General features: G+C 44.0%; 2 protein-coding genes across 6 annotated transcripts in view; one reads left to right on the top strand and one right to left on the bottom strand.

The window, feature by feature from the left end:
- Positions 1–8,847: 8,847 nt before the first annotated feature.
- On the top strand, positions 8,848–20,926 carry SERPINA10 (serpin family A member 10). Of its 3 annotated transcripts, none has more exons than XM_036844987.1 (5): positions 8,848–8,924; positions 11,991–12,758; positions 14,063–14,336; positions 16,597–16,747; positions 18,070–20,926. In XM_036844987.1, the coding sequence occupies exons 2-5, from the start codon at positions 12,035–12,037 to the stop codon at positions 18,259–18,261; spliced, it is 1,341 nt and encodes a 446-aa protein (XP_036700882.1). In that variant the 5' UTR covers positions 8,848–8,924; positions 11,991–12,034; the 3' UTR covers positions 18,262–20,926. The 3 variants fall into 3 exon arrangements, with proteins under 3 accessions (XP_036700882.1, XP_036700884.1, XP_036700883.1); XM_036844989.1 differs by having other exon boundaries at positions 8,880–8,924; positions 11,987–12,758; XM_036844988.1 differs by lacking the exon at positions 8,848–8,924 and adding an exon at positions 9,515–9,667.
- Positions 20,927–22,629: 1,703 nt separating this feature from the next.
- Positions 22,630–27,714, bottom strand: part of PPP4R4 (protein phosphatase 4 regulatory subunit 4) — a 112,976-nt gene continuing 107,891 nt past the window's right edge. For 2 of the 3 annotated variants that reach the window (XM_036843157.1, XM_036843159.1), the window contains 2 exons: positions 25,229–25,376; positions 22,630–22,779 (listed from right to left, as the gene is read on the bottom strand). In XM_036843157.1, coding sequence (XP_036699052.1) covers positions 22,755–22,779; positions 25,229–25,376 — 173 coding nt within the window. In that variant the 3' untranslated portion in view covers positions 22,630–22,754. The remainder of the gene's footprint in view (positions 22,780–25,228; positions 25,377–27,714) is intronic. The other variant, XM_036843158.1, reaches the window with a different exon arrangement.

Genomic DNA, 27,714 nt, shown 5'->3' with positions numbered 1-27,714 from the left:
TGATAGATAGATAGATGGATGGATAGATAGAGAGAGATAGATCTATTATAGATAGAAAATAGATGATATATAGATAATTAGATGATAGATATAGCATATATCTTGAGAGAAAGGAATTGAGCGATACTTCCTTAAATATACATATTTATATGTTTCTAAAGTCAGCATCTTAATAAGAAAACACTAAATACATTCCCACTGCTGTAAGACAAGGCTACTCATTATATTCACTACCATTTCACATAGTCCTGGGGGTATTAGACAAAACAATTAAACAAGAGAAAGTAGCGGCATAGAATTGTAAACTCTCTCTATTTGCAGATGACATGTAATATACTTGCATAACCCTAACAAATCAATGATAAAACAAACTCAAACAATAAAGATTTCAGCAAGGTACCAGAATATAGAATTAACATGCAAAAGCAATGCCTCATATATACAAGCAACAAGCAGTTAAAACACATAATGGAAGAGAAAACCCAATCACAACCAAAAGGATATAACACTTAGAAATAAACAAGAAATGTGCAGAATCTATATAGAGAAAATTATAAAATATTGCTTAAAGATGAAAAATTAGACTTGAACAAATGCAAAGATATTCCTTCTTGAATAAGATGCTCAACATCATCTAGATATCAGTTTTCCCTAAATTAATTTATCAATTTAATTGTATTCCAATAAAAATACTAGCAATTTCTTTTTCTGGAGATAGACAAGATAATACCAAAGTCCATATAGAAAAACAAACATGCAAGAGTAGCCGGAAAACACTGAAAAGAAAAAGATGTCAGGGACAGGGGGTGGGGAAGATAGGGGACTGGCCCGACCAGATGTTAAAGCATACGGCACAGATACTTTAATTAAATCTATGGTACTCGTATATGAATAGATAGGCAGACCAATGAAATAGGTTAGAAAGTCTGGCAATAGACTCAAGTACAAATGGAAATTTAATATTTGATAAAGGAAGACTTTTAAATAAATGTTATTGGGACAACTGGATAGCCATTTGAAAAACAGAAAGGGTAAAATTAGACCCATTCTTCACACCATACTTAAGAATAAACTAAGAATCAGAGATCTAAATGAAAAAATATATATATACAAGTACTAGAAGAAAACATGGGTAAATTCCTCTATAATTTAGGTGTAGAAGAAGGCTTTCCAACCATGACTCAAAGTCCAGATGAAATTTTTAAAAGAATTGAGAAATTTGACTGTATAAAAACATTTTTTTAATTGCATGGTAAAAATTCATAAGCAAAGTCAACAGAGGTGAAAACCTGAAAGAAGATATTTGCAAGGTATGTCACTGATAGAGCTAATATCCTTAATATGTGGTGTTTAAACATATGAAAATACGTTTCACTTCACTGAATAATAAAAAATGCAACTGAAAACTACACTGAGATACCATTTCCTATCCATCAGATTGGCAAAAATATGAAAGCTTCACAGGACACTCTACTGGTTGTGGAAACAATCATTCTCATGGGTTGCTAGTGGGAATGCTGATGGGTCCTTGTAAAAAGAAACACAGGAAGGATAAACTAGAAACTAATTAAATGGTTACCTGCAAAGGAAGGCGGAGGACAGAGTGGAAGAGATGGGGGGTGGGGAATAGCACTTTTCTTCATGGAACTTTTTGTATGGTTTAGACTTTTAGAATAATGTTAATGTTCTATATACTCAAAAATAAAATTAAATGAACAAATGAGGAAAGCCCTAAAACCAAGTGAAAAGAAAACAAATGAATTCAAACCTATTTCAAATGGATAATATAACTATTCTGAAGAGGAGAAAAAGAATTAACCCAAGGAAATTTTCAACACGATGCTTGGACAATATGCCTCTAGTTTTAAGAATACAAGACTGCAGGGGCTTCCCTGGTGGCGCAGTGGTTAAGAATCCACCTGCCAATGCAGGGGACATGGGTTCAAGCCCTGGTCCAGGAAGATCCCGCATGCCGCGGAGCAACTAAGCCCATGCGCCACAACTACTGAGCCCACGAGCCACAACTACTGAAGCCCACGCACCCAGAGCCTGTGCTCTGCAACAAGAGAAGCCGCCACAAGGAGAAGCCCATGCACTGCCATGAAGAGTACCCCCGCTCACCACAACTAGAGAAAGCCCACGCACAGAAACGAAGACCCAACGCAGCCAAAAATTAATTAATTAATTTTTTTAAAGAAAGAATACAAGACTGCAAACAATCTTGAAGGCCTCTTTTCAGGTTCGTTTTTCATCATGGGATGAGGATAGCAAACATGACGTTATTTATATGATTTGTAGGATTGAGCAAGAAGAGATACAAATACAGAATGAGGGAAGCAAGGAAGAATCCTGTGGGGTAGCACATGAATTGGAGGGATAAAATCATGGTTTCTAGTACATTTCTAAAATAAGTGTATGCCTGGGACAATTTGAATGTCTAAATAAATACATACATACAAAACATATACATATATACAGTAAGAACAGTTATGGATTAAAACGCATTGAATAAAATCAAGAGTTCATGAATCCATACCAATAATGCTGATAAATAAATATGAAAGAAATGATGGATTTAGAGTATCATCGTAAATACTGATTCAGGCAGGAATAGTCAATGGATGCTAAATCTGAGGGCATGGGGAATTTGATGAAAAACAAGATATTTAAATTAGTTTCAAAGTATCTCCTCAGCAGTGACTTATTACAAAGGGAGAAATGGTAGCTATATATTGGAGAAACGGACATCATCTCAACCAAGGCATTAAAATTAACATCACCATTTAGGGACAAAGAGACATCGTGTGCCTCTGGATGTGACACTCTAAGAAGGAGCCAACATCGTTTCTATGATATTCCTTCCAAAAATGTATAATCTGAGGCTAATCATGGGGATACATCAGACCAACCTGAATTGAGAGAACTGGTAAAATTTCAAAATGTTAACATAATAAGAGACAAACAAAGGGCTGAAGAATTGTTCCAGATTCAAGGAAACTAAGGAGACATAGCTCCAAATGCATACATGGTCCTGGAGGGACCCTACGCTGAAAATAAAAATGCTGCAAAGGACATGAGCGGGACAGTTGACAAAACTGGAACATGATTGTAGCTTCAGGTAGTGTAACAATATTAAATTTCTTGGGTTTGAGAAGTTGATACTATTGATATTTACATAAGAGAATATTCTTGTTCTTGGGATTACCTTATCATCTCAAATGGTTCAGAATAAGATAGCACGTGTGTGCGTGCATGCGTACACACACCTTGCACCTGTGCATACATATGTAGATATGGGTATATAGAGAGAAGAGAATTGTAAAACGTGGAAAATGCTTCAAAATTAGTGAATCTGGGTAAAGGGTTATAGAATTTCTTTGTAACTACTCTTGCAGTTTTACTTCAAGTTTGAAATTATTTAAAAATAATTTTTTTAAGTTAAAAACTGAAATAAATAAATAATGACCCTCAGCACAAAAGAAAAATAGGGAAAGGACTTATGTCCTCCCAAGTAGAAGGACCATCTTAGTGAAAACCTGCTGTCACACTAGGTGGTTAACTGCCTTGGGAACCAGAGGTCCAGGTTCAAATTCAAGCTCTGTGTTCTTGAACAAGTTAACTGACCTCTCTGAGCATCTGTTTCTTTATACCCACTAAAGAAAACTAATTATCATGTCCCTCTCACTCAAAGGGCCCATCTCAAGGAAAGAAAGCTTTGTTAGGTGCTAACTAGTCAAACCCCTAGTTACCCAGAAGTTATCCCCACCTCGCCGACCAGTGCCCTGAGCACATCTTCTCAGGGCAACCGTAGCGAACTTGCCTGGGCCATCAGCTTTGCACCGCTGGGGCCAGAAGGGATCAATCAGCAATCTTGTTAGGTGTCACTGGAGCCCAGTGAGCCAGGGTGGAGGAAGCCTGGAGCAGGAGCAGGGAATCAGAAGGCCCATGGGGGGCACTTCCCTGGTGGTCCAGTGGTAAAGAATCCACCTTCCATTGCAGGGGACACAGTTCGATCCCTGGTTGGGGAACTAAGATCCCACATGCCACGGGGCAACTAAGCCTGTGTGCCACAACTACTGAGCCCGCGTGCCTTAATGAGAGAGCCCGCGTGCTGCAAACTACAGAGCCTACGCACCCTGGAGCCTGCACACCACCACTAGAGAGAGAAAACCCACACACCGCAACTAGAGAGAAGCCCGTGCCAGTGAAGGGCACGCATGCTGCAACGAAGATCCCGTGAGCCACACCTAAGACCCCACGCAACCAAAAATAAAATAAAAATAAATAACATAAAATAAAAGTAGGGCTTCCCTGGTGGCGCAGTGGTTGGGAGTCTGCCTGCCAATGCAGGGGACACGGGTTCGAGCCCTGGTCTGGGAGGATCCCACATGCCGCGGAGCAACTGGGCCCGTGAGCCACAATTGCTGAGCCTGCGCGTCTGGAGCCTGTGCTCCGCAACGAGAGAGGCCGCGATGGTGAGAGGCCCGCGCAGCGCGATGAAGAGTGGCCTCCACTTGCCACAACTGGAGAAAAGCCCTCGCACAGAAACGAAGACCCAAAAAAACAGCCATAAAATAAATAAATAAATAAATAAATAAATTTTTTAAAAAAAAAGTAAATTACAAAAAAGCAGGCCCATGGGGAAGGGAGAGAGAGAGGCCGCTTGGCAAACAGCGAGCCATTTGTCCCACACGTGTGTGTCGCAAGGATTTGAGAAGTTTTTGCTTTTCTACCTCTGCGCCTCAGACCCGCCCAGGCTTTCCTCTTGATCTCATCCACGCTGAGCAAACCAACTGCAGTTCTCTCTGTGTCCTGATTTCTCTCTGTTTCTCTGTTTCCTGGCCTCATTCTGCTAATAACTAGCTCTAGTTGTTTTTCAGACATTTAGCCCCTTGGGTCCCAGGACAAATTTGCTTCAGAAACCCCTGGATCTCGCCCTCCGGGGTGGCTTTTGGAAGCATTGTGCTTCCTGCCTGCAGGGAGTTCTGGGAAGGATTGTACTGTCTCCTCTGAGGTGACTCTGGTCAACACACACTAAGATCCTATCAGATCTTTCCCAATCTCTCTCTACACAGGCTGGTGACGAGCTGAAATCAAATGCAAACAGGAAGTCAGGTGGCCTGGTTCTATTCTGGCACCAAAACGGGCAGGAAGGGCCTTAATGGTTGTGGGCCTGCAACTCCTCCTCTGTCAAGTCCAAATCCAGGGTCTGGGCTTACCTGTGAGGTTCATTCTGGCTCTAAAATCATAGACAGATACCATTCATTAGCTCTTCCTACCAGGTACCAAGCTCTTTACAGGCACTACTTCATTTAAACCTCACGACAGTCCTAACAGCTCTGCCCCGGCAGCCCCATTTTACAGATCAGGAAACTGAGGCAAGAAGAGGTTAAGGAGCTTGTTCAGGGTCACACAGCTGGTGAAAGAACTCACAGTACAGGGGCAGGCATTGAGCTTGACCTGCTGGGAGCAGTGCAGGGTGCATCCTTGCTGAAGGTAGAGAACTTCTGAGCCACCCTTCCTGGGAGCCAGGACCCACCTCCTTAGAAACAATGTTACCCACTGACTTCCTGGTTCCTGGGTGCTGCTGAGATACTCATGGGCCCGAGGCACAGTTTTGGCCATTTTATGGAAAATGAAAAGCAAGTTCAGAGAGGTTAGGTTACATTCCCAAGGTCCAGCAGCTAGGAATTTGAAGGACTTGGAATTCAAGCCCAGGGTGTCTGACAGTCCCTTACACTCTTTCCAATGCATTCTGCTGCCTTCCTTTTAAAGATCCATTTCTGAAATCCTGGCAGCAGTTTTAAAATCATCCCAGATGGTTAAATGCTCTACGATGACTTTTATGGCACCTCTGAAGCCCCCATGAACGCCGTGCTCCACAGCCCCCATGCTCACTGGTTCCTCCCAGACATTTGGCCTAGCTGACACTCCCCCAGCCGGGAGGAAGCAGCCCCTGCCTCCTGGCTGCCCGCTCCAGCCATCACTCAGCTGCAGAACTCCAGGGATGCGAAGGCAAAGCTGACTCTGAGCTAGCGGGTAGAAGGGCCCCTGGGCTGAGCAGCTGGAGTTTGTCAGGCTGAGCAAGTTGGAGCTTGCCTCCCCCTGACATTTCAAGGAAAAAATTGACGGCAGGCGCTGAGAGGAACTAAGCTCTGCTTCAGTAAAAAGATAAGATGACCACATCTTTCATTCTGGAGGTCAAGGAAACCTCCCCGACTGCACATGCACAGAAAAGTTTCTCAAGGGTCAAAAAGGGAGGGGGCACTATCCCATAATATGTGTGTCCATCTCCCAGAGACCCTCGTGCTGGAATCCATCTTGGCTAAAAGATGCACGCGCATACTGCATAAGGCCCTGGGTCAGATCAGATATGGGAAATGAAGCAAGATGATTGGTCGAAGGAAAACAAAGACCCAGAAGACGGCCCCTGTGTAAGCGATTTAAACAACCACTTTAGCACTCCTCATTCGTGAGGTCGCCCATACCCTTCTCTGGGTGTGTAGCTTTGCTTTGCTTCCGTCTTAAATAAACTGCTTCCCTGTGTGCTCTCCCACACGTGCTGTGCTTCTAATAAACTCTGCGCCTGTTTTACAGCCTCGGTCTTTTTGTAAAATTCTTGTCTTCGAAGAAGACAAGAGCCAGGGCTCTGCTCCTAGCCACTAGCCCCTGGTGGTCTAGCAGTTAGGATTCCTGGCTTTCACCCAGGTGGCCCAGGTTCAATTCCTGGGCAGGGAACTAAGATCTCGCTTCAAGCCGCCTCTCGCTGCTGACACCCTGAGATCAACTCCTGTGCTGTCTGATCCAAGAACCTCCCCCCCGTCCAGCCTCGTCCATCTCCTCCCTTCACTTTGACTTCTTCAGGCAGTCATTCTCAACAGAGCAGGTACTTCCTCAAAGGAATACTCTGGAAATTTGTTGGGGCACTTCTGATTTCCACAAGGATTTGGAGGGGCGATATTGGCATTTAGTGAGTGAGGGCAAGAGATGCCAGATGTACTGGAACATGCAGGCCTGTCCATCACAGTGAAGCGACCCAGGTCCCACGTGACTCCAATGTCCCACTGCAAGTCCATACAGGTGAAAACCCATTTATAAATGATCTGAGTCTAGACTCTCACAGTCCCACGGGTGTTTTATTTCATATAAAAACACCATTTTCCCCCAAGCTTTTAATTCCCACTGAATTTTCTATGAAGACAAATCAGAGGAAGATTCATATTTTGTTTTTCAAGAACTGAGCATGATTCACCATTGCAGAAAACCACATCACTGGTAGTGATTCTGGCTGTAGAGTGGAATGGCCAGTACAACAGGTGTGCAGGATAGGGAACTCTCCAACTGGTCCCACGTCTGATGGCATCACTGCCTCTTCTAGTGTAGTTATGCCAGAGCATTTACATACTAAAAGAAACATTATTTTCTTATAGTTTCCTTTTTTCCCCTCCATATTATAAAGCATTATTATTATTTTTTAACTTTTGTGGGTAGGTTCTATTACCTACAAATTTCACTTCAGGATAGTGAGAGGCACATCAAATATTTATATTATAAAAAGGAGAGTCTAATAGGTCTGAGAATTTTTGTCTTAAAGGGTCTACATTAGCCTTGCCTTTGGGTATTTGAGGATTCCAGTCTCACAAGTCCATCAACCTGGTGAAGCTGTAAGTTGACCTTGAAATAGGCTCTGTATGACTGGTGGTAGTTTACCTGTCTGTCTCTCCTACTGGACTGAAAGTTCCTTGGTGGGGGGGACCAGGTCTTAATCATCTCTGCCCCCGCCCGCCCCCCGACAGCCTTGGGTTGGGGACCCAGGAGGCCTCCGTGGGATCCAGCCCGCCCTTCACATGAGGTGTTCAGTGCCTGTAGCAGCTGCATCCCGCAAGGAGCTGGATCTTACTGGGGCACTGCCAGGATTGAGATGCAAATTCTCATGGAGGAATTGCCCTCAGGGTCAGGGTTGCAGTGAGGTAGGAGATGGATGGGCCCCTGGGCCGGACAGCTGGTGTTTGCCAAGCAGAGTAAAACTGAAGCTTTGTTTTCCCCCAGACACTCCAAGGACGAAGTTAGTGGCAGGAGCTGAGCTCTGCTGGAGTAAAGAGATAAATGACCACTCCTGAGGTCAAGGAAACCTCCCTTTCTGCACATGCGCAGGAAGGCTCCTTGGGGATCAAAAGGGAGGGGGACCCACCCCATACTAAGTGTGGACATGCACCCACCGGCCTCTGCACTGGAATCCATCTTAGCACAAAGCGGTGCGCACCTGTTGGGGAGGGTTCTAGGGCAGGGCAGGTGTGGAAAAATAAACCAGGTAATTGGCCCAAGGTAAACAAAGACCAGGAAGAACTGTCCTGTATAAGTGATTTGAATCACCTCTTTGCTGCACTCTCCTCATTAGGGAGGGTGTCCACACTCTTTCTCTCCAGGTGTGTATCTCTGCCTTGCTTCTGTCTTAAATAAACTGTTTCTCTGTGTGCTCTCCCACATGTTATGCTGTGTCTCTGATAATAAACTTTGCACCTGTTTTTGCCTCCTTGAGAAATTCATTTTTCAAATGGGGCAAGAGCCAAGGGAAGTTTGCTTCTAGCCTCTAGTCCCTGGTGGTCTAGTGGCTAGGATTCCTGGTTTTTCACCCAGGCTGCCCAGATTCAATTCCTGGGCAGGGAGCTGAGATCCTGCTTCAGGCCACCACTCGCTGCTGTCTCTCCGAGGTCAGCAGGAGCAGCTGGGGATTATGGGAAGCCTACCTCTCCATCTTGGCTTTTCCAGAAATGCCACCATCTCCAAGCGGGATGTTAATCAGTAACAGTCCCTCGGGGGATCACACTTTGGAATAGCAAATATTTGCTGCACGCTGCAAGCCCTAACCATCTGTCTTTGCCCTGAATGAAGGACCTTCCCAAGCACCTGGTGGCACCTCACTGGTAAGAGGCAGCGGATTAAAGGGAGGCCTTCACAGTGTCTGCCTAGTGAGGGCTGGGGAGAGAAGACCTTCTCGTCCTCTCTGAGCAGGTTTCAAGGGGAGGGCGTGGGAACCTAGGCAGTACCGAGCCCTCATTCCTGGACTGGATAGGGTGCGGGTGGGAGGTAAGAGGCGTGTTGTAGACATAGGGGGTCTTCCTCTGCAGGTGGCCAGAGGAAGAGCCTTCTTTTTTTTTTTTTAACATAAGGGATTCTTTTTTTAAATTTTTAAAAAATATTTATTTATTTGGTTGCACCGGATCTTAGTTGTGGCAGGCGGGCTCCTTAGTTATGGCATGAACTCTTAGTTGTGGCATGCACGTGGGATCTAGTTCCCTGACCAGGGATGGAACCCAGGCCCCTGCATCGGGAGCATGGAGTCTTAACCACTGCGCCACCAGGGAAGTCCCCAGGAAGGGGCTTTTAAGCCTTGAGATTTCACACCCACCACACTCACCAGGGAAGTCCCCAGGAAGAGGCTTTTAAGCCTTGAGATTTCACACCCACCACACTCACCAGGGAAGTCCCCAGGAAGAGGCTTTTAAGCCTTGAGATTTCACACCCACCACACTCGCTGTGCAAGCCCCACACAACTCCCTGGCCTTCTTCCCAGGGACCTGTCTTCCCAGGCAAGAGAGTCTCCCCTGCTTCCAGATCTGGGGGTAGAGTTGCTGCTCCAGGTCTATTCAAGGCTGAGAAGTGGTGGGTAAGTGGTTGATTTCTTACTGCTCGGGTTCTATTTAGGATGCTGCATCCTTGTGTCATCCTTAAACAAAATTAATGGCAATTACGATTAAGCGAAGATAAATTGATTCAGGAATAGCAGAGGAATTGCAATTCGGGACCAACAAACTATGGCAAACCATAGGCAAGTCCCAAAGAGACAAAGGCGAGGTTGGCTTTTATTAGGTTCAGGGAGGAAGCTGGGGAGGGTTGTTTTGAACCAAAGCTCATTGGAGGAGAATGGGAGTTCGGAGTCATGGTGGTTTCTTGTTGGCAGCAAGCGTGGGCAGTTTGCCGTTACTAAGGTGTGCGGAAAGCTTCCTTCTTCCTGATGATCATGAATATTGAGACGAGCGGGAATGCGTGAGAGCCCACCCTGCATGGCTTCCCGACTCCATTCTGAATCAGGTGTCCTCCATTCTTTTTCACTCATGGCATCCTCGGCTGCACCCTGGTGTTTGAGGGGTTGCCCCCTGCACACAGATTCTGTACCGTTCTGTAGATGAACAAAGACCCTAGGGGATGCATGGGACTGCCGGGTAAGCAGCGGGCAGGGCCGCCCAGGGTACTCCTGGGCTGCCACTCCAGACTGAAGGTGGAGCTTCAAGGAAAGACTTAGCAATCAGAAGGGGTGACATCTACTTGCTGTGCTGGGATCATTTCCTGATGGCTGTCAGAGACAGAAGTGATTCTGAATTCGGGAGTATCCTGCTGTGGGATTAATTTACAAAGGGGCGCTATATCCTGTGATATGATGAAGGCATGAACCTGGGTGCGTTTGGTACGTTCCAGGAGGTACTCACTCAGCGCGTGCAGTGCTGGCGTGACCTAGTGAATGCAGGCTTGCCATTTGGAATCGGACAGAGTTTCCTAAACGCTGACAGTTAGAAAACAGCAGGAATATTTCACTGAGTAAGGTCATGCCACTGAAGCTGTGGAAGGAATGAGACCCCGGATTCTGTGGCGCCCTTTAGCAAAAGCAAAGAGCAACGCACTGAGTCCTGGGGCCAGGGGTCACTTTGTAGCAGGCACAGGCGGGGACACAGCCCCCTGCGGCAGGGAGAAGAGGCCTGGGAACCTCACCCTGTCGCCGCATTTTGCTACAGGTGGCCTGAGAATGAGGGTCTCTGCTGACAGGAGCTCCCGTGAGGTCTGCGGCCTCCCCTGCCCCGCACGCACTGGGCTGAGTGGTCCTGATGCCAACGAGACCCTCCTGGGGCAGTGGGTCCAGTGGGCAGAAGAGGGTGAGGGTGCGTCCTGGTGACCTTCCAGCCAGCCTCTGGGACACAGGCTTGGGGGTGTCAGCTGAGCACCAGGAGCCGTGTGTGGAGATAGGCAGGTGGCACAGCCCGGCGCACAGGGGTTTATTCAGATGGAAACTGTACAGGCGCTCAGGAGCCAGGCTCGGTGCCCAAGGATGTGAGGGAGGCCAGAGCGGGGGCAGTGGTGGCGAGTGTGGCGTTTGGAGACCCACTGCCTGTGCTGGAAGGCTGGCCCCACTAGAATAGGCAGCCTCGGGGCAGTGAGAGGAGGACACACTTCACAGGTCACAGTGAGGATGAGATGAGACCGTCCAAGTGGAGCTTAGCCCAGGCTCGCATGGTGTGAATCAGCCCGTTATCTGTTTCTGTGCTGGGGAGCTCCAGGGAGGGTGAAGGCAGGAACTCCTAAGAGTTCTGTAACTGGGCCCCAGGGCTGGGTGGAGTGCCCTAGGGGAGCCGCAGGGGGGATCCCACCACCGAATCAGGCAAACTCAGCACTTCCCCCTGCCCTGCCCTGATGGCCACCCAGACCCTCCAAGTCCCCAGGCGAACATGTCCCCAGGTCCAGGTCCCCGCCGCTCAGCTTGGACGGACTGCCGTATCGTCTAGCGATCAAGGGCAGTGAACGAAGCAGACCAGTAAAAGTCCGGGAAGACCTCCTGACTCCGGCCGCTGCTCTGACCCGCACCCAGTGAGGCCGGGCACCCAGACCGCCTCCTCTTCCATCCCCCTCTTCTTGGCTGCCTGCCGCCCCCCTGGAGGAAGTGGGATGACTGGGGAAAGCCGGGGGAGACTAGGAGCTGCCCGAGGGCGCGGCCCTGGATGGAAACCCGAGGCGGTTTCACCCTGTGAAATAATGCCCCCCCCACTCAGGTGACAAATGGGACCCCTACTTGCTCAGGGTGTCCCCGAGGCAGGGCTCGGGGAGCTAAGCCCCGTCCCCCAGGGAGGAAGCGGGTCACTGGAGGAGCTGTACCAGGACACAGGGAGGACGTGCGTATCAGCCGTTAAAAATAATCTCTGCCCCCTTTTCTCCCGAGGAAGCCTTGTTGCCAAAGGGAAGCCTCCGGGGCCTCCACGCTGCCCAGATGCAGGCGGTGCTGAGCCTCCTGCTGCCCTGCCTCCTGGCCCAGGTGTGGCTGGTACCCGGTTCCACCCCTGGTCCCCGCTCACCAGAGGCCCAGGCAGGACTGGAGACTCTGCCGACCCCCAGGGCCCAGACCGAGACCAGCGAGGGGTTGCGGGCCCTGCAGGAGGACGAGGGCCCCCCCTGGCTGACGGCCGACGGGCAGAAGCTCTCTGGGGAGACCTCCAACTTGGGGTTCAGCCTGCTTCGTAAGATCTCCATGAGGCACGACGGCAACGTGGTCTTCTCCCCTCTCGGCCTGGCCTGGGCCATGGCAGCCTTGACCCTGGGGGCCAGGGGACAGAGCAGAGCCCAGCTGGAGGCGGGGCTCCGCCTGCAGGCCCTGAATCAGACCCTGCCCGCAGTGAACCAGACCCGGCCCCCGCGCCTGCCTGCCCTCTTCAAGCAGCTCCGAGAAAGCCTCTCCCACAACCCAGAGCTGGGCCTGACCCAGGGGAGTTTTGCCTTCATCCACGAGGACTTTGATGTCAAAGAGACCTTCCTCAATTTCTCCAAGAGGTATTTCGATATGGAGTGTGTGACTATAAATTTTCGCAACGCCTCCCAGGCCAAAGGGCTCATGAATCATCACATTAACAAAGAGACTCAGGGGAAAATTCCCAAACTCTTTGATGAGATTAATCCTGACACCAAATTAATTCTTGTGGATTACATCTTGCTCAAAGGTACTTTGATAATGTTCTGCTCTCCGAGAGCCATGGCTCTCTTTGCCTGTCTCTTCCTTTCCTGCTGGGCCTGTGTATGATCGACGCCAAATGATCTCCTAGGAACATGTTGTTCTCAGGTTTTACAAACAGAGTGAAACATACATAGAACATGTAGGACATACCAGGCACAGTGCCAGACAATGTTTTCACTTGATGCCCCTGCCCTGGGGGCCCGGGTGCTTGCAGGGCTTAAGTTTTCTAAGCACATCTCTCCTCTGACATTCTGACACGGGGAACCCTCTGGGTCATTTTTTTAAAAAAAGGCATATCATCTGAGAGATTTAGGGTTGCATCTTTGCTCCTTCACGCTCTACTTTTGTGACCTGGGGCAAGTGACAAAGTCCCTTGTCCTCGTATTCTCAATATAGAAAATGCAGACACTCCCACCTACTAGAGAGATGAACTGAGGCTCAGGGAGATCCCATGATAAACGGCAGAGGCCAAACTCAGACGAGGGCCTCCTGACACGCTCATGCCGGGTCCTTTCCATCCTGCTTCTCTCGTGGAGGACTGGACTGGTGTGGCCACAGTTGTAACAGGAAGGTGACACTAGGGGACCTGCAAAGTCCGGGAGGAGGACATGCTTCCAGTCAGCCGGGCCAGACAGACATCAGTGTGTAGTCATGGGCCCGCACCCTGGCAGCCTCCTCTGGGTCGCGTGGCTCTTTGCCAGCCAGGGGCCCCCCGCCCTCAGAGCCTCACCGCGCACAGGACGGGCGGGAATGTCATCACTTTTGCCACAGTGGCCTCTGTTTGCACACGGTGTGCACTAGACAGAGTGGCGGTCAGCGGGCCCCTCCTGCAGACAGGGCTGGGGACAGGCCTGAAGTCTTCTCTAGGCTGGAGCTGACCAACCACAAAGGGAGCGAGTGTAGAAGGAAGTGGGGCCTTTGGGTTCCAGCTGGAATGAGTGACTTTTGTTCACTCAAACAAAAGTTCACTCAAAACACTCAGTGTTTTGTCCAGAACAATGAGGGAACGAGGGGTCATTAGGAGGAATCTCCGTGCTTTTGTGTGTGATTCCAACAGGGCCTCTGGATGGATCCAGGTTTCGCCAGCTGGGAAAGAAGACTGCGAAAGGCTGGTGTTTGGGGAATGTATTTTGGCCGCCCGAGCTGCGGTCTAAACAAACCTGATAAGGATGCCTTTCCTAGCTGGGCAGGAAGGGGGATAGGACACTGGCCCTTTATTACTTTAGCAAGAACGATGCTTTCGAGGAGGGTGGTTTCTGCAACGAGTTTCTTTCTTATCTGTTCATTCAGGGAAGTGGCTGACCCCTTTTGACCCTGTCCTCACCGAGACGGACACTTTCTACCTGGACAAGTACAAGGCAGTCAAGGTGCCCATGATGTACCGGGCAGGCAAGTTTGCCTCCACTTTTGACAAGAATTTTCGTTGCCACGTCCTCAAACTGCCCTACCGAGGAAATGCCACCATGCTGGTGGTCCTCATGGGAAGGATAGGTGACCACCTGGCCCTTGAAGACTACTTGACCACAGATTTGGTGGACATGTGGCTCAGGAACATGAAAACCAGGTACAGCTCTCTTGTCGCCCTACCCCAGCTCAGCCGCCCCCTCCCTGCGGGCACCCACAATTTCGTTCTGTGCCCGTCCCAGCCCACCCCGCTGCGGGCTCCCCCATGGCAGGGGCTGCGCTTGTCCCGCTTCCCCCTCTATCAGCATCTATCCCAGCGCCTGGCTCGTTCATTCACTCGGCCAGCCCTTATCAAGTTTCTCCCACGTGCCAGGCACTGGCATGCATGCACGACGCTAGCCCTCACGGAGCTCACGTTCTGGTGATGAGAGCACCAGCGGGGTGCAGGTGGGGGCCAGGGAAGGCCTGGCCGAGAAGGTAGCGGTAAGCAAACACTTAAGAGGAAGGAGGACTCTGAGGGTATGCTGGGGGAGAGAAGAGTCCCCACAGGCAGAAGTGGGGAAGTGCTGGGACGGGACTGTGCTCACTGGATTCAAGGAAGAGTGGGGCAGCCGGTGGGGCTCCAGCCGCTGGAGATGAGGTCGCAGAGGAGCCAGCGGCTGTCACCCGGGACTGTACGTTCCTGGCCCCGGGAAAGACTTGGGCTTTTGCCAAGGGAGATGAGAAGCCACTGGAGCCAAGCAGAGGAGCAGTACGGTCTGTGCTGAGAAGAGACACTAGGCGTATGTGGGAGGAGCAAGGGGACCAGCCGGGAGGTCCGTGTATCCACCTAGGTCAGGGTGCTCGGCAGGTGGTGGCAGCGGAAGTGAGGAGGAGCAGTGGGGTCCGGGATCCGTGACGAAGCCGGAGGTGACAGGATTGGCTAACGCACTGGATGTGGGTGACAGAGAGAGAAAGAGGGGAGTCAAAGGTGAAGGCAAAGCTTTTGGCCTTAGCAACGGGAAGGAAGGATTTGCCATTTACTGAAAGGGGAGACCGTAGGAGGAACACGCCGAGTGGTAAGTTCAAAAGTTCAGTCGGAAACATCTGGATCAGAAATACGTATTAGACATCCAGGCGGAGATGTCAGGAAGGCGGCTAGATCTGGGGTGCAGGGTGAGCTCCAGTCCGGGGAGTCAGCAGCACGTGCATGGAACCACGAGACTGGATGAGACGACCGGGGGAGGGGGCCGTGTGCAGAGAGCAGAGTCGGAAGCACAGAGCAGGGTCGCAAATGCTTGTGGAATAAATTAATCCACCTACTGGGGTAGGAGGAAGGCAGCGCCAGTAAGGAGTCCACGGTGATGTCTCGTGAATCCTGTCACTCCAGCATTTGGCACAGAGACGAGTCCAGCTAAAGATCTTCAGTGTTCATTTTATCTTCATTCTTCTTCTTTTTCTTCAAATCCTTCGAGCCTAGCACAGGACTCAAACATAATAAGCCTTCAACAAATGTTTGGGGGGATACAGTTATAAATCAGTCTCCAAGGCATGTCACGTCCTCAGTTATATTCCAGCCCGACAGCCTGGCCCAGCTCCTAGAGAGAGAGAGAGAGAGAGAGAGAGAGAGAGAGAGAGAGGTGGGGGGGGATGAAGGGAGCAAAAGGAAATTACACGAGACATTGTTCTGGGTGCTTAACATATATTATTTCATTTACTTCTCTGAAGAACATTGTGAAACTGGTATTGGTATTTTGGCTGTACTTCACAGATTAAGACATTGGAACTTCTTTAAGACTAATTTAGTACCAGTTAGTAGTTTTCATTCTTTTTATTTTTGAGCCACAGAACTCATCTCTCTAAACAAAAAACTCCATTGTGTGTGAATATATATATATTATATACGTATATGTATATATATATATATTATATATATATATATATATATATATATATAATATATATATATATAAAATAGATAATATCAGAGTTTCTCTGGCTAAAGATAGGTAGGGGGTTGAAAATTCCCTTCACTCCCCTCCCCTTGTCCATCCCCAGACTCCTAAGGTTCTCCTAAAATCCTGGGGGGTCTCTGTAATCTGGGTATTGAAAACAGCCTGGAGTCTGCAGGACTGATGGCAGCAGCTATTTGGTTGGTTTGGGGTTTTAAAACCCAGGGAAATGGATACAAAGTGTGGCATTCTTTGCTAAAGAGAATGCGAGTCATTGGCTGGGAGATAAAACTGGTTCCCTGAAGCTGAAGCTCTCTTCTAGGAGTCAGACCATTCGTTACAAAAGAACAGAACGAGCTCTAGTCAACTGAGGGAGACTTGTTAGTGGGAATAATCTTGGGGGAAGGTAAAAAGAAAGTGTGACCTTTTTAGGGTTCAGAATCTATGGCTTTTGTCTACAGTTCACCATTATATGTACTTGTACCACAGAAAAATGGAAGTTTTCTTTCCAAAGTTCAAGTTAGACCAGAAGTATAAGATGCATGAGCTGCTTAAACAGATGGGAATCAGAAGAATCTTCTCACCCTGGGCTGACTTGAGTGATCTCTCAGTTACTGAAAGAAATCTTAAAGTATCCAAGGTAAGTCAGGATCTTCCACTGGGGCCCAAACCAACGAATATTTTTACATACCATTTAACGTTGATAAAAGGCCAAGTTGTAGTAGAAAACTAGATTAAAATTCCAAAAGAATTGAAACAGCACCCAAGTTGAATGTTTTAAGAATTTAGAGCTACTTTTTTTTTAAATTTTATTTATTTATTTATGGCTGTGTTGGGTCTTCGTTTCTGTGCGAGGGCTTTCTCCAGTTGCGGCAAGTGGGGGCCACTCTTCATCGCGGTGCGCGGGCCTCTCACTGTCACGGCCTCTCTTGTTGCGGAGCACAGGCTCCAGACGCGCAGGCTCAGTAATTGTGGCTCACGGGCCTAGTTGCTCCGCGGCATGTGGGATCTTCCCAGACCAGGGCTCGAACCCGTGTCCCCTGCATTGGCAGGCAGATTCTCAACCACTGCGCCACCAGGGAAGCCCCTGGAGCTACTTTTTAAAACATCTGTTCAACTAATTTAATCTCTCTTATGTAGAGCTCTCTCTCTTCTCTCCCAGTGCTCAAGGAGAAATTTATTCCAAAACGGAACTGGTTCACAGATTCATTCAAAATTCCATGAAACTGCACCACTTTAAAGATGAAAGAAAGCCCCAGAGGTTACCTGGCTAACTTCCCGCCCCTTGTGGAAACCCCCTCTGAAATATCCCTACAAAACAGTAGGGATTGTTATCATTATCTCCTCTTATAATAATTATACAGGTCCGTCACTCACATCACATGAGGTTCCTGGACAAAAGGGCCTCACAAACACAACAGGTGGCCTAAATACAGGCCACCAGAGTTCAGGAAGACTTCAGGGACCCAGGGGCTTGCCCCAGGGACCACTTCAGAGCAGTACCAGGTGCTGGGAAGCTGCTACAGAAGACTAACCACAACCCTGCCCCTACCTAGCCTGCCAGAAGGAAGGTCAAAGTTCTCAGGGGTCCCAGGCGGCTTGAAAACCTTCCAGGAGGAACACCAGCTCGGCTCAAAAATCAGTAGCACAAAGTACATGCTAAATAAGTGTTTGTTCATTTGATGCATGTGTGCATGAACTGGCCAGCCACAGAGGCCCTGGGTCCCTGCCCAGAATGAATTTCACAATCGGTTCCTGGTGTCTCCTGGCATTTTGCGGGCTTCTAAGGCAGTCGCTGGGGCAAGCTCAGACCATTCCTCTCTGCGCAGATGAGCCCTGTACCACTAAATCCCGAGAGCATGGCCCCGTGGGTAGGACAATAACACAGAATGTCCAGGGGCTCAATTAATTCCCTCGTCTCCACTGGCACACAAACGGCCTTCCATGTATTTCCTTTTCCAGGTTTTACAAAGAGCGATGATTGAGGTGTATGAAGAAGGAACAGAGGCGGCGGCGGGAACCCTGTCGGAAATCACTGCTTATTCCATGCCTCCCATCATCAAAGTGGACCGACCATTTCACTTCATCATCTATGAAGAAACTTCCAGAATCCTGCTATTTCTGGGCAGGGTGGTGAATCCGACTCTCCTGTGATTGATGACATGCGTGAGTCCTTAGAGCCACAGCAGACGCTGGATCTGAGGTGTCTGAACTTACACAGGACACTGGCACTGGGTGTCGCGCCCTTGTCCTCAAATGCTAGTTTGAGCCGTCCTTAGATAAATCTGCGTATTAAATTCAAACTTATTTTAAGGAGATGTTTGTACAAGCTGTCTGGTATTTTAAGCCTGTTTCTAAGAGCCTTTGTTATTGACTAAAGACCATCTTGGTGTCTGGACTTAACACTATGGTAGATCAGAACTCTATTTCAAGACGAAGCCTCTGGGAAGACGACAAGTACACATTCTCCATGGGTCACGAGCTTCGCTCTCTTTACTTCTCCCTGGTGCAAATTAGTGTTTTACTTTTAACCTACTATAGAATCATTTCTTGGTGACTAAAATTAGAAGAAAATAGCCGTGGTCAGTCCTGTTGCATTGAGGCTCCACCCACTCCGTGGAGCCGTTAACTGAGCCACAGATCATCCAATTCAATACCTTCGTTTTACAAAGCAAAGAAATGGGAAACCGGAGGGATGGCCGCAGTGTGGCTTTCGTGGGCCCCAGGCACTTTTGTCTCCATAGGTTCCTCCCTTCATAAAAATAAAAAAATATATACGTGTGTGTATAATAGAAATTATATTTTATGACTGCATTGGTATAAACGTGAATATATTCTGGGTTATATCTGTCTTTATACCAGTGCAGTCAAAGTATGGAACTTGCTTGTTGCAAGAAGTAAAACATCTTCATGGGCCCCTAAAAGTATCGTGGGCTTGAGGCACTGGGCCTACGGCATCTAATGGCTAAATTATGCAGGGCATCTCAGAGGAAGGAAAAAGTCACCCAGTGAAGCAATGGCAGAGTCAGAAGCCTGCCTCTCCTGACTCCAGTCCCCAAGCCCATTTCACTCTTCTTTCTGTCTACAACATCTGATGGGGTCCGCTTCAACAGGCAGCACGTGCTCACCTCTCAGTTACCCACTGTGGCTAAACGGAATATAAGCATGGACTTTGTCCCAAGGTTCAAAGAAAAACAGCAAACACTTTCTTAGCCAGTCATTTTCTGTTATAGAGACAAGAAAATATTTTAGGAGTAATTTCAGAGAATCGTGAATAGAGTTAACTAATCTTGGAATGTCAACTATGTTGACTAACGGCCTAATTGGATTTTTATCTGTTTGCTATCCAATTTAAATATACTTAAAATTAATGCATTGATTAGTCATCTTATTACAGTAAGTCAGAGTTATGTAAATAGTACTTAATGTGAATAGGTAATAATAATAAGCAGCAGTCTAGAGACTAACTCTTCATCATTCTAAAACCTGGACATGAGTTTATTCCTGTATTCCCTTCCAAGGGCACTAACTGACACTGGTAAGCCAGGCAACTCTAGGGCCTAGAAAGAAACAAAAATAGATGACTAACTTCAGTTGGCATTCTTAAGTGAGTTGTTAGTATTCAACTAATGAGGTTCATTTATGGAAAAACGGAAGAAAGAGAAATAAAAGAGGGCTCAAATTACCCATTTTTAAGAGATGAAATCTAAAAAAGAAAGCCTATGAGAACACAATACCATCTGAAATAAATATGGCCAAACCCAGTTATAAAAAAGGTTCATTATTATCAAAGGATTCATAGAACATACATATCAAACTCTCCCCTTATCTCTGCACATATTTGCACAAAACAATAATGGCATAACAATGATATCTGACATTACTCTTTAAGGTAGAAAATGGCCCTATTCTCTATAAAAAATTAATATTTCCCCACATATGCTTGAAGAAGCTCCAAGGACACTAGGTTTTAGATTTTCTAAATATATATGCATGGTGAAAAAATGCAGACCAATGAAAAATGTACTTGATCTTACCAAAAAATTCAAGGTTTCAACTGAGGGGTAAAATTCTGAGCATTGTAACAATGCTTCACTATATTTAAGTGTCAGGTTTTATAAACTGTTCCTACACACACACACACACACACACACACACACACACTCTCTCACTGTCTCACACACATGCTATATAACAACTGAGAACAGATTACTGACTTAATCGAATTCATTTTATCTTCGCTGTAAAACCACTAGGGTCAAGCTAAAGAGACTGTTCCATTTCAATTCAAATATTTCACATATGTCCACTAACTGCAGGCAAAATGGACTTACTCCTCCAGAATAAGGTGTCTTTATAAAGCTCAGGAAATCAAGTAATGGAAATGACTTTTAAATGTGTATGAGGTTATGGAAGAAAAGCTCTATATGCTCCTCTTTATTAAGTAAAATCCTTTTTTGCCCTCTCCATTTCTGCCAGTAAAGTTGATTCTACAGGTCTATTTTTTTGCTTATAATGCTAACTAGTGAAATTCTGGAACATGTCCTTAAAACTGCAAGTTTCCATAATTAACAGATAGAGATGTCCCTATTTCTCTGCAGCTACAGATGGAGGGAGATCTTTCCTTGTCACACAACTGGTTTAAAGGAACTATTTGATAAGTTGTTAAACTAAGAACTTTTGTAAGAGTATCAGTCTTGTTTCCAGTGTAAATCGAGATATATGTGGATATTCATAACTGTCACCAATTTGTTTTTTACTCTGTTTTTACATATCTGTCCTTGGAAGTATAGTTTTAACAAATATTTCAACGACTTTAGAAATTATCATGTTCTGTGGAAAAAAAAGGAAACCTCCAAACATAACTTTGATTGACTGTCTTAATTGATAATTTAGTGCCTAAGACTGCAGCTGACTTCTGTACATTTCTGAGCTCTATAAGCAGTAGTGACTTTTCTCTGTCAAATTGGTTTCCTCTTCTCCCGCATGCATGGTGGAAAATAAAAAGTTCCTAACTCTGCTAAATTTATTTTTGAACAAATAAACTGAAATTCTTCATTTTTTTAAGTAACAGAGTCAATGTGGACTATGAATCAAAGTACTAGAAAAACTGACGCTGTTGTGAGGTCCATTACACACCCCCAATACTCTCTCCTAGATCATAATGTATTCAGTTCCACGTTAGTGATGTTAGCAGGAGACGTCACTAAAATAGTTAAATGAAATCCACAAAGAATGCATGAATTAACCAGTACTGTCAAGCTTCTCATACCTACTCAATTTTTAATTACTGACAAAATGAATGGTTGAACAACTCCATTTACCTGATTGTCCTTAAATGAAAGATATTAAGAATCACTAAAAATAGCCAAAAAAGAGGCCATATGTAAGGAAAGGGGGAAACAAACAGCATGAAAGCTTCACACTGAGTAGCTGTCCCCTGGGTAATTTATAGTTGATGTCTGTGCGCTTTTCTTGTTCATTACTTAAGAATGAACTGTCTTTAATTACAGAATAAAAACTGCAGGAAAGTATTTAAAACTTTTTTCACAAACACAGGTATCTCATTAACCTATGTTTTATTTTGAGTAAATTCATTATTCATTATTTCACATTATAAAAAGTAACCACACACATATGCATTCACAAATTAGATCATCTTTATCATACATCAGTATATTTTAAAAAAACAAATATTTTCTAATATCAATATAGTTATATGCTGATTGCATTTTGAAATAGAGAAGCTGACAATAGCTTCATACAGTATATCTCAAGAACTGACATTTTTAAAATTAAGAACTGAATATATTCCACAGGCAAATGTTGATGGAAATATTAGCATTAGTACAAATATATGCTGTTGACATAGCTTAAGCATGATAGCTTGGAATAACAGCTGATTCAAACTAGAGTCATCATTTTTAATTCAGTAAGGACAAATACAATCTAAAATGTAAACAAAGTATTTATAAAATAAATTCTTCTAGGAAATAAAGGAAATCATCAATCTGTTATTTTTAAGGTAGTTGTAGCTAAAAGTTATCAGAAATCTTTGTAGAATTTTCATTGCCAAATTTTAATTTCGGAATGTCCAGGTACAACATCTTGTCACCACAATCGTAGGACTGATATAATTTCGGACAGCTGTTTGTACCCTGTTTCAGTGTGACTTTTCAACTGGGCTTGGAGATTTGTGAGAAAATGCAGTGTCATTCTTACTCCCAAGTCCCCCTCCAAGTGATTATCTAGGCAGGGCAATTTCAGTTGATTTGGACCTTTCAATTTGTAAATGCTAAACTCTAGAACAATTAAATAGATGGTTTCCTGCACAAATAAATGCAGACTTATCTCTTTTGTAGCAGTAGTTAAAGCACATACCTAAAGTTGCTTTTCATTACACTTCACTATAACATTGGAATTCTGTAACCACATTATTATTCAAGAAATATATATTATACCTCCTAGGGAATATAATTTCAAACATGGAACGTTTAACAACATCAGCTGCCATTATGTATCTCTCTCTTTCCCATTCATTAAAAAAGAAAAAAAAAAAAAAAAAAGCCCGAGCCATTGCTTTAGCTTTTGTCCATCGATCACATTATCTCCAGTTGTCTTTGCTTTGCCTCCTTCAAGCAGATGATCTAAGGATTGGATTTTCTGGATTTTCTTTGTCAAAAGGAGGAAAGAAAGAGAGAAGAATGAAAGAGAGAAGAGAGAGAGAAGAAGGAGAAGGAAAGAAGAAAAAAAAGAAAACAAAACATGAAAAATTTTATCCATATAATGCTTACAAAGTAAAGAAATAGATATAATCTACTTTGAATAAACCTAATATATGAGAACTGTGAATTACATATTAAAGATCACTTGGAATAACCTTTACTAAATCCTATGTGCATCTAACATAGCATTCAATTCAATTCATACTTTTCCTACGTTTTTCACTTTCTATAACCATAACAGAAATTAACACAGCCTAAAAATATATCAATTGTCTGGCCTTGAAAGACATAAGATATGATGCATTCCATACTTCCTTTAAGACACTGATATTCCTAAATACCAGATGTGTCATCTCTATGATACTGTAAAGCTGGAGAATGTATTGCATAGAATTTTTTTGAGCAGCAAAAACTGAGATAATTAATAGTTTCTGAAATCACTTCATAGGCTTATTTTAAGAAAAAAAGGATAGATTTTCATTTGGATATGGCATGGCACTGAATGGTGGATAATACTCCACAGAAACATGACCAATGTAGATATCAATCACCTATTTCAGTTATGTGGCGGTGTGCATTCATGAGAAAGTCCAAATTAGAACCACGTAACATGGAGAGAGAGTTGTGGACTTGCAGATTCAGTTACACATTAATAAAGCAGCTGTGATACCAATATTCCTCCTTCTTCAGAATATTCAGAAAAGAAGAAACAAACTTCATGTGACTTGTTAGCAGAGTGTTTGTTTCTAGATTCATTTTTTAAAACAATCAATTATAGATATAACTGATTATGAGTATTTATATAATTATGTATATAAATATCGAGCAAGAGAAAATACAGTCAATAAAAAGGAAAAACATGCTCAACAACGAAAAGCAGATAAAGATAGTAATCTGAAATAAAGGAGAGCTAGTATAAATATATTAGGCTTCAATGGTCTTTACTTATTAAAAAAATGCCTATTGCATTTAGAAAGATAAGTTGAAAAGAGAATGAATTGCATTCTGATGTTATTAAACATGTGCTTCAATAGAAGAATTCCAGGGCAATCATTTGACAGGAAGAGGGTCAAGGGTGATCGAGAGGAAGGATTTCAGGATGCCAGAATGGAAGGCGCCTCAGAGGATGAACTGTGAGCCTTGCCCTGTCATTTCGCGGGCACACCGAGGACCAGAGTGCTCGCCGGAACTGCCACGGGAACCAGGGTGTGAGGCTCCAGCTCCGTGCTCTCCATAGACCGTTACCCTGTCCTGCCTCTATTTTGAGACTTTAAATGGAACTCCCACAGTATAATCATTAGAGCAATAATTGTATGGCTAAGAGATTCTCTGTAAATAGAAGTATCTTCTGTATTAATACTACTAACCTGTACAATCAATATTATTTTTTCTATTTACTATTACTTTTTTCTATTATGTAGTCCTACTCTTTCCTTGAGCTCTATTCAATAAATGTATTTCTGAGTTTTGAATGAATTTAGAATACATCTATATTTGTATACACCAATGACCAATTAAAATTTTTGAACAAATTATAATACAGTTCAGTTCCTCAATGGGACTCCAGTGTGGAGTTTCTGCAAAAAGATGCAAATCAGAAACTTTATTAGAAAATATTCATGAATTAAGTGAAATATGTTTAAAAGAAAATCTGAATCCTGTTTAAATTCTCTTCTAATCAGAAGATTCACGTGTCCCATATGAAAGAGGAAACGTGTAACTATAGTTTGGGCATTTTGGATGAATCACTTCTACCTGGATATGACCTCTCGTTATGGAGTTTTTTTTGGCACTACCCTCTTAAATGTTTAACCTAAAAGAAACAAAGGCTTCGACAATTCAAACAAGATACAAATGGTGCATAAAAAGGAACCACAGGGGAAAAGGAGGATAGAGGCCCTTTACGACCTTTATAACTTTAAGGAACAAATGTTGTCTGTAGAATCTCTAGCTTATTGGACCCACAGCTCTGGATTATATGCTGCAGTAATATTTCTTAAGTGGTATCAGTTACACCCATCCCTCTGAGCACTGGGTGATTAAATGCTGTGTACTTCAGCTAGTTGTTTAAAGGAATGCAATTATACTCAGTGTCTTCTCAGAGCTAAATTTCCTGAATGCAAATATTTCACAGAAAAATAAACAGATCTCAGATATTAGTGGGAACCATTTAAAGTTTCTTGTCAACTCCCTAAGGTTACAATGTCTTTGCCATATATGAATTATCTTATATAAAGTATCCAACGTAACAGTGATAATAATAATCCCTTTTAATTGATGACATTGCCTCATTACAGACATCTTCTATTCTTTGGAAAGTATTTAAGTGGGAAGGAAAGTCCACTGAGAAAAAGAACAGAATAAAACACTTAGCAGTACATCACTGGATTACTTACAAGGCAGCCTTCCGTGGTTGTGTATCTTTACTTCCACCGCTCTTGGGATCACCTGAGTTGCCTGTCCCTCGGGAGGTGCTGGGCAGGGGAGTATTAGAGGAAAAGGAACTGGGAGCACTAGTGGCATTACGCGTCCGGAACGAATCATCTGAAAGTAATACGTGTACAGTCAGCCAGATGGAATCTACTTAGAGAGATGTGCACCTTAGAGAAGGTTAATGATAACTGACTTTGTTTCCCTTCTTTTAAAGTCAACTTTATTAAGGTATAATTTATACACAATAAATTGCACAAATTTAAGGTTTTGACATTTGCATACACCCATGAAGCCATCACCACAGTCAAGAGTGAACACATCCATCACTGGATGTTTGCTCCGCCTCCTTGTCATCCCTCCCTCCACCCCCCTCCCCCAATCCAGGCAACCACGGACCTGCCTCCTGTCACTACAGATTAGTTTGCATTTTATAGAATATTGTATAAATGGAATCAGACAGTATGTATGCTTTTTTTGTCTGGCTTCTTACATGCAGCATAATTATGCTGCGATTCATTCACATCAATACTTCATCCTTTTTATTGCTGACTGCTATTCCCATTGCACAGACATGCCAAAATTTGTCTATCCATTCTCCTATTGACAGACATTATGATTTTTTTCCAAAAAATTTGTAATCTATTACAAATAAAGCTGCTATGGACAATTGTGTGCAAGTCTGTGTATGGACATATGTTTTAATTTCTCTTCAGTAAAAGTCTTGGAATGGAACTGCTGAATCACATAGTAAGTGTATATTTAACTTCATAAGAAACTGCCAAACTGCTGTCCAAAGTGATTATACCATTTTGCATTTCCAACAGAAACATATGAGAGTCCTGGAAAGCTACTCCACATCCTCACACACACTTGATATTGTGAGTCTTTTTAGTCATTCTAGTGGGTGTGAAGTGGTATCTCCTTGTGTGGGGTGGGGGGAGAGGTTTCTCATTGCTTTAATTTGCATTTCTTAATGGTTACTGATCTTAAGCATCTTTTTACTTACTTATTTGTATATCTTCTTTCATGAAGTGCATGTTCAAATTTTTTCCCATTTCAAAATCAGTTGCCTGATTTGTTTTAAAGATCTCTGTATATTCTTAAAACTAAAAATAGAACTACCATATGATTCTGCAATCCCACTCCTGGGCATATATCTAGAGAAAACCATAATTCGAAAAGATACAGGCACCCTAATGTTCATTGCAGCACTATTTACAATAGCCAAGACATGGAAGCAACCTAAATGTCCATCAACAGAGGAATGGATAAAGAAGATGTGGTGGAATATAGAATATTACTCAGCCATAAAAAAAGAATAAAATAATGCCATTCGCAGCAACATGGATGGACCTAGAGATTATCATAATAAGTGAAGTAAGCCAGACAGAGAAAGATAAATATCATATGATATTGCTTATATGTGGAATCTAAAAAAAAGAAAAAAAAAGATACAAATGAACTTATTTCCAAAGTAGAGACTCGCAGACACAGAAAACTAACTTATGGTTACCAAAGGGGAAAGGCGGGAAAAGGGGGGGAGGGATAAATTAGGAGGTTGGGATTAACATATACACCCTGCTATATAAATAATAAAATAGATAACCAACAAGGAACTACTGTATAGCATAGGGAACTATACTCAGTATTTTGTAATAACCTATAAGGAAAGAGGACCTGAGGAAGAATATATGTATAACTGAATCGCTGTGCTGTGCACCTGAAACTAACACAATATTGTAAATTAACTATACTTCAACTTAAAAAAAAAAAAAAGATCTTTGTATATTCTGGATACAAGTCCTTTGTCAGGTATATGTAACATGAATATTTTCTCCCAATCTGTGTCCTGCCTTTCATTTTTTTAATGCTCTATTTCAAAGTGCTAAAACTTTAGATTTTTATGAAGTCCAATATGTTAATTTTTTTCTTTATGGTTTGGAAAAACTTTTGTCAATTCCACAATCACAAAGACTCCCTTCTATATTTTCTTCAGAAATGTCAGAGTTTTAGCTTTTATGCTTAAGTTTAGAATACATTTTGAGTTAATTTTGTGTACAGTTGTGAGAAAAGAATTGAGGTTCAGTTCTTTGGGTTTTTTACAGATATCCAACTGTTCTAGTATCATTTAAAAAAATACAATCACATCACCTTTGTTGAAACTCAGCTGACTATGTATGTCAGAGCAGGGCACACAGTCTTGAGTACTGAAGCTTTAGTAGTAAATGATGAAATCAGGTAATTGACATTCTCTAACTTAATTTTTTTCCAAAATACTCAGTTCTATGAATTTGAATACACAGTAAATTTCAAAAAGACTGTCAAAATTTTTATCAGGATTGCACTGAATCTCTGGCTCAATTTAAAATGAATTGACATCATAACAATATTAAGTTTTCTAATCCATAAACATGGTACAGCTTTCCATTTATTTATGTCTTCTTTAATT

This window comes from Balaenoptera musculus, chromosome 2 (assembly GCF_009873245.2).
Source record: "Balaenoptera musculus isolate JJ_BM4_2016_0621 chromosome 2, mBalMus1.pri.v3, whole genome shotgun sequence".
In the NCBI taxonomy this organism is placed as follows: Eukaryota; Metazoa; Chordata; class Mammalia; order Artiodactyla; family Balaenopteridae; genus Balaenoptera; species Balaenoptera musculus.
Note: the sequence above shows the minus strand (reverse complement) of the source record. Positions and strands in the feature narration are given on the sequence as shown.

Bases quoted from the DNA above. Each gene is read 5' to 3' on its own strand.
- SERPINA10 (XM_036844987.1), top strand. From the start codon at position 12,035: ATGCAGGCGGTGCTGAGCCTCCTGCTGCCCTGCCTCCTGGCCCAGGTG. The intron at 12,759-14,062 runs GTACTTTGATAA...CTGTTCATTCAG, and splicing joins GGATTACATCTTGCTCAAAG to GGAAGTGGCTGACCCCTTTT. The intron at 14,337-16,596 runs GTACAGCTCTCT...CTTGTACCACAG, and splicing joins CTCAGGAACATGAAAACCAG to AAAAATGGAAGTTTTCTTTC.